This window comes from Chrysochloris asiatica, unplaced genomic scaffold (assembly GCF_000296735.1).
Source record: "Chrysochloris asiatica unplaced genomic scaffold, ChrAsi1.0 scaffold00097, whole genome shotgun sequence".
Taxonomy (NCBI): domain Eukaryota; kingdom Metazoa; phylum Chordata; class Mammalia; order Afrosoricida; family Chrysochloridae; genus Chrysochloris; species Chrysochloris asiatica.
The window spans coordinates 4,884,831-4,895,520 of NW_006408615.1; the positions used below are offsets into that span (position 1 = coordinate 4,884,831).

A 10,690-nucleotide genomic window follows, 5' to 3' on the forward strand; every position below is an offset into this window, starting at 1 on the left:
ACTCCCGTAAAGATTTACACCCTCGGAAACCCTATACAGGGTCGCTATGGGTCGGAACCGACTCGATGGCACATAACAACAACAACAATATATATATATACAAAGTCAAATATTACAACAAAATGTGCAAAGACCTGGAGTTAGAAAACCAAAAGGGAAGAACATGCTCAGCATTTCTCAAGCAGAAAGAAGTGAGGAAAAAATTCAAGCCTCAACTTGCAATCCTGAAGGCGTCTATGGGCAGAATTTTGAATGATACAGAAAGCATTAAAAATGACCGAGGGAGTCACAGTACCACAAAGAAGTGGTTGATGTTCAACCATTCCAAGAGGCAGCATATGATCAAGGGCCAGTGTTCCTGAAGGAAGAAGTCCAAGGTGCACTGAAGGCACTGGCAAAGAACAAGGCTCCGGGAATTGATGGAATACAAACTAAAATCTTTCAACAAACTGATGTTGCACTGTAGGCACTCACACATCTACGCCAAGGAATGTGGAAGACAGCTACCTAGCCAACTGACTAGAAAGCTCCATAAGTGTTCCCATTCCAAAGAGAGGGGACCCAAGATAATGTGGAAATCAGACAATATAAAAATCACATGCATGTAAAATGTTGCTAAAGATAATTTAAAAACAGCTGCAAAAGTACATTGGCAGGGAACTTCCAGAGGTTCAAGGCAAATTCAAATGAAGACGTGGAACGAGGGATATCATTGCTGACATCAGATAGATCTTGGCTGAAAGCAGAGGCTTTTGATTTCATGGATCATGATAAACTATGGACAACATTACAAAGAATGAGTGTTCTGGGATATTTAAATGTGTTCATGAGGAACCTGTACAGAGACCAAGAGGCAGTTGTTGGAACAGAACAAGGAAACACTGAATGGTTTAAAATTAAGGAAGTTGTGTGCCAAGGTTGTATTCTTTAACCATACTTATTTAATCTGTATGCTGAGTAAATCATCTGAGAAGCTAGAATATATGAAGAAAGTGGCATCAGAATTGGAGGAAGACTCATTAACAACCTGCAATATAATATGCAAATGTTATAAACCTTGTTTGCTGAAAGTGAAGAGGACTTAAAATACTGATGAAGATCAAAGACCACAGCCTCTGGTATGGGCTGCACCTCAATGTAAAGAAAAAAAAAATCCTCATCACTGGACCAAAATTAACATCAAGATAAATGGAGAAAATATTGAAGTTGTCAAAAGACTTCATTCTGCTTAGATCAACACTCATGGAAGCAGCAGTTAAGAAATCAAAGGACGTATTGCGTTAGTCAAATCTGCTGCGCAAGACCTTTTTAAAGTGTTGAAGAGCAAAGATGTCAGCTTGAGGACTAAGGTGAGCCTGACCCAAGCCATGGGATTTTCAATAACCTCATATGCATGTGAAAGCTGGACCGTGAATAAGGACGACCGTAGAAGAATTGATGCATTTGAGCTATGGTGCTGGAGAAGAGCATTTGCGTTCCAGTGTGGGAAGTGACTTCATTAAGAATTCTGCACTGACCGGCCAACTGTGAGCAGAGTTACCTCCCGTCACCTCTATCCAGTGTAGTCTATTTTCTCACTGCAGTCTGGTCTACTTAGGCTGAAATCTTCCCACTACCGTTTCGGGGTGGTGAGGGGGCAGTTATAATAGTGTCTGTCAGTGCTGCCGGTCCACAGGGCACTAGGAGAGCGTGTGCAGTGGACTGCCCTGCAACATGGACATGTGCTGTGTTGCTGCTGCTCAGCCGGGCCTTTCTCCACCAGGAGCCTTAGCGGCTGTCTGCCCCAGGAGAGCCAGACCAGAGTCGGACCTGAATGAGGGGAAACAGCCAATTCAAGCCCTTGTCTTTCCCACTCAGGCACCTTCATCATTTACCTCGCCCCAGACCTCCTCCGGGGCTCTGAGGAAAGTCGCCGGACGGGGCCACACTGGGGAGAAGCCAGAGCCCGTGGTATGCTCCGTGTCATCATGAACGGGAGGCCAGAGAGGCGGTGGCTGGCCGGGGTGGGCATGGCCAGAGCCCGTTTTGTACTCAGTGGTGTCCTGGTGCTGGGAAGGAGGCTTTGTGGGGCTGGTCCGGATGCACGTCTGACGGGGGTGCTGTGGACAGCCCTGGAGAAGGCAGACACAGAGCCTTAACCAACATCATGCCATGTATACCCAACCTCCCGCCTGGGCCTGTGTGCCTGTAGGGGAGCTCACGCATGTCTCCTCACATCCCTGGCAACACCGTGGCTACCTCCTGGCTTGTTCTCTGGTTGCAGATAACAAGCCAGGAGCTCACGCATGTCGCCTCACATCCCTGGCGACACCGTAGCTAACTTCTGGCTTGTTCTCTGGTTGCAGATATAGAAGAGAGGTGCAGTAAAGCCAACTGTTCATTGAAAACAGAATGTTCATGAACATCCTATCGAAGTGGACCACAGGGCAGGCCTGGGGATGACACGTGTACCATCTATCATCCACCAGGGACAGCTGCAGAGTGGAGCGGAGGCCAGGACCTCAACGGTGGCCAAAACCCACAGGCCAGGCCAGTCCTCATGCAGACTGGGGACTTGGGAGTCAATCATGATGACTAGCACACACCCCCAGGAATGCAGGGCAGGGATGATGGGGGCAGCTAAGGCCAGGGAGGGGATGTTTGAGGACACTTCTCAGCTCAGTTTTCTTGTAAAAGCCTAAAATTGCTCTAAGAAGTAAGTTTAATAACCAACTTTTAATGGACGGTAACTGAAAAGTACAGTGTGCTCTGAAATCTGAAACCTGGGGCCAGGGTGGATGCCTGGCTTCCTTGGTTACCGGAAGTCCTGCCACATACTCCACGGGAAGCCAGTGGAAACTCAGCCCTCCAAGTAAGAGGTCAGTTAGGGGCTCACTCTACAGCAGACAGACTGAGGCACAGACAGGGAGTGTAGGACAGGGCAGGTGTGTGGGGAGGCCAGCACGTGCCCCCACCAGGTCCGAGCACGGCTGAGGGAGACAGAGAGCAGCTTCAATTACCTTCCCAGTGATGCGCAGGACAGTGGTCTCTGTGTCCGAGAGCGTTGTGGGGTTGCACTGACTGGAGACACCCCTAAGGCATAGAGAGACGTGCAGTCAGTCAAGGGGGCTTCAAGGGAGACCCTCCCGATATCATCACCCAAAGGGCAGGTCTCTTGCAAATATCTCATTTTCCCAGGTCAGAAGAGGTGTGGGGCTCAACCTGCCAGATGTAGAGGTATGAGGGGTCGCACAGGCCCTCTGGCCCTAAAGGTCCACCCAGGCCAGGCTTTAGGGACTGACAGAAGGCAGCAGGAGAGAAGGCTGGGCTGGGCACCTGAACTTCACAAGGTGGCGAAGGGCAGGCTCATGGGCAAGTGACCCCACTTCATATCACAGCTCCACGTGAGCCAAGTCACAGAGGCCCTTCCTCGTGCCCCCCCCCCCCGACCCTCCCAGGAAAGGCCTCGCCAGCTCAGCTGTTGCGGGTGGAACCGTGTCCCCACGATAAGTGCTGAGTCCTAACTCCTAGACCTGTGGACAGGGTGCTGTTTGGGACGAGGGTTTGGGGCTTCTTTGTACAGGGTGGGTCCTAAATCACTTCTGAGCTTTAAGGACCAACTGACACACTGAGGCAAGCAGGTGCACACTGGAGGAAGACAGACGCCACGTGGAGGTGGACAAGGGACCACATTCCCCCAGACGGCGCCCGGCAGGTGGACTCCCAGCTCCTCAACTGTGAAAGCGTGCATGCCGTCTTTGAAGCCCCCACGTGGGGTATTTCTGTCACTGCAGCTACGGAGGCTGAGACAGAAGCCAAGGGCACCGAGGCTGTCCCCAGCGTCCCAGCTTTAAGGGGGAGGGGGCCTGGAGCACAGACCCCCTTTCAGTGGGATCTGAGGAAGCCTCGAGGGTCAAGGCTGCAGCCAGTCTCTGGGTCAACATCACAGCAAACTCCGCTCCTGCTGTACTTTTGAAACATGACTTTATCACAGCGTTATCAGGCACAGAGTGAAAATAAAAACACAGGGTACAATCTCAGGAGCAACAACATCTCACTGCTCATCCAGCTTGTTCGGCGGCTTCCTGCAGAGTTTACCTTCACATTTCAAAACTGCGCGTTCACATCATCACCTTCCTTGTTCCCAGTGAAAGCTGACATAGCACATTCGGTTCCCACCTGGACATTTCGACACCAGTTGGTGCATTCTGGTGGCTCCGTTTCTGGCACTCAAGTCTCCCTGACCCCTGGTTTTCTTTGCCCTTTTGGTTTACATTGCTGTTTCTTCATTTTTCAGACTGTTTAGACATGATGATGACTCCTAAGAATCTGTCACACGCAGCAGGACCAAACGAGGCACAATGCCGACGTCTCTTGTTGGCACTTCCACCCCCTCTTGAGTTCCTCAGACCTGTGACGGCATGGCCCCACAGCCCCCATCAGGCCCCACGGCCCCTGTCAGGCTGGGCCATCCTGGGACACCGTCACTTGTCCTCAGGACTCTCCTTGTCACTGCCCATTTTGGGGTCCCTCTTTCCAGGATCACATTACCCCTCTCAGTTTTCTCCCTCACCTCCTCTGTGGGAGAGCAGTAAGGTTTATAACATTAAGTGGCACCTCTCTTGTTGTAAGTGACATCAAGACGGTTCCAAATCATAGTGACCCTGTACAGGGCTTCCGAGGAGTGACTGGAGGGTCTGAACCGCCGTCTTTGCCGTTAGCAGTCCAGTGCTTATCCTACAGCACCACAACAGGACTCTATCACCGCTCATACCCTCACAACTGACAAAGGGTTAGTTGGAGTACCAAATTCTGGGCTGAAAAGTCACCCCCAGATGTTGATATGGTAAAGGCTTAGAGTCCTAACTCACCACACGGTTAGGTTAGTTTTTCCTTTCACTGGCTGCTTCTAGGATCTTCCTTACCCTGAAGTGTTCTGAAACCTCAGAGGAACGCACCAGTGAGATGTGTCAGAACTTTCAAGCCAGGGCCTCGAGTCTTTCAGCTCTGGCAACTTTTCTTATTTCCTCCCCTCCACGTCCTGTGTGTTCGTAGTTTACCTCCTGCACACACCAGCCGCAGAAGAGCCGCACCGTATTTTCTCTTCTCTAGTCTTCATCTCTTATTCTTTTCGCAGTGTTTTCTGAAATACTTTTCAACTGCACTTGCCATGATAACATAGGTTTGAATTCCCCTGGGCTCTTTTTCATTCTTTGTTAGTATTTCCAGCTGAGGTACCTTCTCGCTGACTCATGGTAGACGTTTCTTTGCGTTTCCTTCTGCCTTGTCTGGTCCCTCATCCTGAAGCCTCTTCTAACGTGTGTCTGTCTGTCCATCTGTCTGTCACACATAGTAAGGTACTGAAGCTGTAGTGTGCAGGTGGAGCAGCAGGTAGCAGTGACAGGCCAGACCCCCAGAGGCAGTATATCCAGGGGTCTGTCCTGCCTGGCCGGTCTCCCTGAGAACAGCCAGGGCCCCCCTTCTTCTACACCTCCACGTGCCTCACCACACACACTGGCGGTCCAAGTTCAACGATACAGTTTTCATATTCTTAATGTTTATGGGTTACTGAGTCCCAACTAAGGGGTCCTGGCTGTGCAATGGTTAAGTGTTCAGCTGTTAACCCGAAGGTCAGTGGTTCGAGGTCACCGAGCGGCCCCAAGGGAGAAAATACCTGGTGATTTGCTCCCATACAGATGATTTTTGTTGTTGTTATTAAGTGTTGTTGTTGTTAAGTGTTGTTGTTGTGAAGTGCTCTCCAATAGGTTCCGACTCACAGTGGCCGTATAAAGATCACAGCGTGGAAAATCAACCATGAGTTGGATTCGACTCAACAGCAAACAAGTCCCAGCTTGTAGGACCAGGGAGCACAAAGGCATTCGGCTGGAAGGGCCACCCTCTTGTCCTCCACTCGGTGCCACTGAAGTCGCTTCTGTCAAAGCCACCAGCTAGTCCCAGGTTGTCAGACACACTGGCCACTTTTCCACCCTCATTTTCGTCTATGGCACTTGATTTGAAAACGTCTGTCCCCCTGGACATCAGAGTCACCGTATCACTATTTGTCACTGGACACTTGGAAAATAGAATGCAGCATCTCCTTGGGATACTCTCTTTAGGAAGAAAGACCACATCACGGGGAGGCGTGACCACTGTCCCTGTTCTGTGCGGATCCAGGTCCTCCCTCAGCAGACGACAGCCAGCTCCCAGCCTCACGGGGAGCCGTGACTACTGTCTCTGCTGTTCCCAGGTCCCCGTCAGTGGACAGCAGCCAGCTCCCAGCAGAGTCCATGTGCTGCCATTATCCTGGTGACAGTGTGCTTGACCGCCCGACACTCGGGCAGTGGGGACGGTTATAACTCCTGATGTAAAGGTTTACAACACACGGCTTCGCCACTGACATTGCAAGGAAAGAAGAAACATTTTTAAATGCAATTTTGTTTTTTTATTTAAGAGTTTCAATTTAAAAAAAAATTTAAATGTGAATTCTAGGAGCAGCTGCGGAGACAGTCCGGGAAGCAGAGGGTAAGGTCAGTGGGTGGACAAGGCTTGGTGGAAAGCTTCTGGCAGCCAGGAAGGACTAGGGCACAGCTGTAGGTGGCGGTCAGGAGACATGGGAGCCACCCAAGGACAGCAAACACTCTGAGCACATTTCATCTCGGTGCCCAAGGACCCAGTCAGGTAGTGCTCCCGCCTCTGGAAACGCAAACATCTCCAGGTGTGTCTCTGCTCCGGGCTGACTCCACATGTCCCACGGGGACATCAAGGTGGCGCCCCTCTTCAGGATCAGACAGATGTTTGAGTCTGTTGTGTTGATTCATCTTGTGGAAGGTTCTCCTTCCTTCTCGCACACCTCCTACTTCACCATCTCCTTCTCCAGCGATGGGCTTCTGATGACGTGTCCAAAGTAAGCGGGCCGAAATCTCACCATCCCCATGTCTAGGGACACTCTGGTTGCATTTCTTCCAAGATGGTTGTGTTAGCACCTCAAAGTCAACATGTCCAAACTGGAGCCCTAGATGTTCCTCCCAGACTATTCTTCCCTGCTCTCCTGTCACAATGAGAATAGAGGCCACAGGCACTCAGGCCAGAGTCCTGAGACACACGGTGCCCTCCCTCACAGGCCCACACTGCCACACCCCAAGCTGGTTGGTGTAGCTGTTTACTGCTGTACCACCACTCTCCCAATGGCTGGTCAGAGTAGCTGTTCACGTCTTCACTCCACACCCACAGTGGCTGATGGGAGAGCTGTTCACTGCCACACTGTCACTCCCCCATTGGCTGTAAGGGTGAGGGCTGGAGCTGCAGCAGTCACACTTTACCACGAGGATGGAAAGCTCATTGTGGACAAACATGAAGGAAGAAGTCTAATCTCTTGACACCAAGGAGGGCCATGTCAGCTCTCGAGTGTCTGCCTGGGTTTTTATGTAAGAGGGAAATAAACATGGATCTGACTAAAATCAGTGGGATTTTGGGCTTGTTGCAAAATCGAATCCAAACTACTATCACTATACACTAGACTTCATTGTGTCCCCAGAAATTGCCAAGCGTCTTCCCACCTCAGGACCTTAACTCTTGTCATTTCCCCTGCCTGGAATAGTCTCCCTCTGACTGTCTCAAAGGCGGTCTCCTCCTCCTCCTGGGTCATTTCTGCTCCTCAGTGTCACTTCCTCAGAGGATCCCTCGCTGGTCACCTTATCTGAAGGGACAACTCTACTCAGATTCCTCCCCAACATACATACCAGTCATTACAACAGCAACCTCTTTTATTTGCTTCATTTTACGTATGATCTGAATTTAGAATTATTTGATAACATTTCTTGCCCTTAACAATTAAGATGTAAATTCCACGAGAGCAGTTATCTATCTGTCTTATCCTTACATCTCTTGTACTGAAAAAAGTGCGTATTAGGAAGGGGTTTCAAAAGGTTTATGGAACACTCCCCTGGTGGCCAGAAGTGTGGCCAGCTGCCAGCCTCATTCTTCCCCAGTGCAGGCCCAATTCTCCGAGAGTTTGGAGCCATGTGGTTGGGAGCAGGCTACGTCAATTTGGTTCTTGGATTTAGTCTGGCTCTGCTCAACCTATAGACCCCACCAAGCTAAGGGACCAGCACCAGTCTAGCAGAAACCTTTATAAACTGCCAACCTGCCCCCCCACTGCCCTGTGGTCCTAACAGACACTGAAACCAGCTCCATCAAGGGTCTCTATGAACTCCTTCTGGACTGAGTGCCCTGAATATAGAGAACACTTAGGCCTAGAGGAACTCCACCTAGACACAGGAACTCTGAATGTCACCCCCACCACTAAGCTCCTTGGCTGGCATAAGCCCTCCCTCAAGCCCTCTGATTTTTTTCCTCTCTGAGTCCAACAGCTGTACTGGTTTTTGGTTTCAGTTTTTCCCTTTTGTTTTTTGTTTTTTTTTTGTTTGTTTGCTTCTTCTCTTTCCATTCCCTTGAATTTTATACTGTCTCCACTTTTGTTTGTCCTTTGTTTCTTCTGTTTCTCATTTCCCCTCATCCTTTTTTTTTTTTCTTTCTTTTCTTTTTGATCTTTATCCACTACTCCCATCTCCCTGGTTTTTCTATTTTTAAAATTTCTTACTATTATTTTCTCTTCTATGCCTCCATTTTCCTGTTCCTCTTTTCTCTCTCTCTCTTTTTAAATTCTTTTTTTCTGGTTGCTGCCTGTTTTTATTTCTTTTTTCTTCTTTACTATTTCCTCTTTATTGTTGGTTGCTTGTTTGATTATTCTGTCTTGTTTTCTTATATGTGTGTGGTTCTTCCTCTTTCCCATCCAACAGGAGACAGAAACTGTGCGCATTCAGCTCAGCCAGAACTGTACCCTCTGTAGCTCCACCCACTGGGCAAGAGTTAGTATCAGCTAATATACCATCTGATCAACAACAGACAGCAGAGAACAGCAGACAACCCACCCTAAACCGAGGTACACGAACAGAGAATGGGGCACACGCTTCCATTCTCTAACTATAGCCACGGAAGACAGTTGATAAAAGCCTAAGAATACATCAATATACCATCATCAATTGAATACAAATACAACAACCCCACAATGCCCCTGCGACAACAGACACTTTTAGCTCACATGAAGAAACAGGAGAGAATGGCTCAAACAAATGACCAAGATTCAAAGTCAGAAAATGTTTCTGAGGAAGAAAAGGTACTAGAACTAACTAAAAAAGAATTCAAAGAATGATATTTGGGGACCTTCAAAAGACTGAGAGAAAGCTTGAGGAAAGCAGGAAGAACACAGAAAAAACTTTTAGAGAAATCTGGGAAAACACTATAAGAAAAGACAAAATTAATACAAAACTTGAAACAATACAAAACTGCAACTAGAAATCATGAAGATTAATACTAAGATCTCAAAAATGAACAATATATTCAAAGAGCAAAGGAGTAGATTTAAATCAGTGGAAACCTAAATTAGTGAGCTTGAAGATAAATTTCTCAAAACTAGTATGCTAGAAGAATAATCAGAGAAATGAATGAAAAAATCAGAAGAAGGTCTAACAGTTATATGAGACATCATGAGGAGGAGTAACAGGTGATTGGAATTCCAGACCTAGAAGAGGAAAAAAAAAACAACAAAAAACCAGAAAACTGTCAAAGTATTGCTGGAAGAAAAGTTCCCTAACAACATGAAAGATGAGACGATAAGCAAGAAGCTGAACAAATCCCAAACAGGACAGATCCCCAAAGAAAATCATCAAGACATATCATAATCAGACTTTCCAAAACGAAAGACAAGCAAAGAATCCCAAAAGCAACTTAGAAAAATAAAAAGTTACCTACAAAGAAGAACCAATAAGACTAAACTCTGATTTCTCAGCAGAAACCATGCAGGCAAAATGGCAATGGAATGACATATACAAAACTCTGAAAGGAAAAAATTGCCAACCAAGAATCATATACCCAGCAAAGCTCTCAAATATGAGAGTGAAATTAGGACTTTTTCAGATAAACAGAAATGAAAGGAATTTAGTTTTCAACTTTACAAAAAATACTAAAGGCTGTTCTTTGGACTGAGAACCAACAACAGCAGACAACAACCTGAGATGACCACACACACACACCACAGGCCAGAATTCAAGCCAGATATGGTGGTGGTGGTGGTGTGCCATGGAGTCGGTTCAGACTCAGCCACTCTGCCTGGAGTTTCCGAGGCTGTAAATCTTTACAGGAGCAGAAAGCCTCATCTTTCTCTTACGAACAGCTGGTAGTTTCGAACTGCTGACCTTGAGGTTAACAGCCTGCCTCGTAACCACTACACTACCAGAGCTCCTTCAATCCGGATAGAGTAGTATGAAGTAAAACAAATTTACAAGACTGAAAACAGGGAACAGAGATATCTTTATAATGAAGTCAACTAGAAAGCAAAACGAAGTAATAGTGTATGTAGCTATAGAACTTCCAAATGTCGAGGAAGTCAAGTAGATTTTAAGATAAAACAGACTTTTTTAACTGGCGAAAAAATTAATGAATGAATACACTTTCACATCAAAATAATTAAAAAACCCAAGAAAATCAGAAAGATTTAGTAAACATGAACACAACAGAAATTAAAACAAAAAGAAAACCCACAAACAAAATGAACTCAATGCAGGAAATTATATGGAACAGAGAAAGCAACAGCACCACAAAAAACCATACAACAAAATGACAGCAATCAATTCACACCTATGGAAACTGACAG

The 10,690-nt window shown here is 47.2% G+C and overlaps 1 protein-coding gene across 1 annotated transcript in view; it reads right to left on the minus strand.

Moving 5' to 3' along the window:
• Positions 1-10,690, minus strand: part of GTSE1 (G-2 and S-phase expressed 1) — a 40,898-nt gene that overhangs the window by 4,676 nt on the left and 25,532 nt on the right. Inside the window, exons 7-8 of the mRNA XM_006866889.1 lie at positions 3,000-3,072; positions 1,875-2,111 (exon numbers count right to left, since the gene is read on the minus strand). Coding sequence (XP_006866951.1) covers positions 1,875-2,111; positions 3,000-3,072 — 310 coding nt within the window. The remainder of the gene's footprint in view (positions 1-1,874; positions 2,112-2,999; positions 3,073-10,690) is intronic.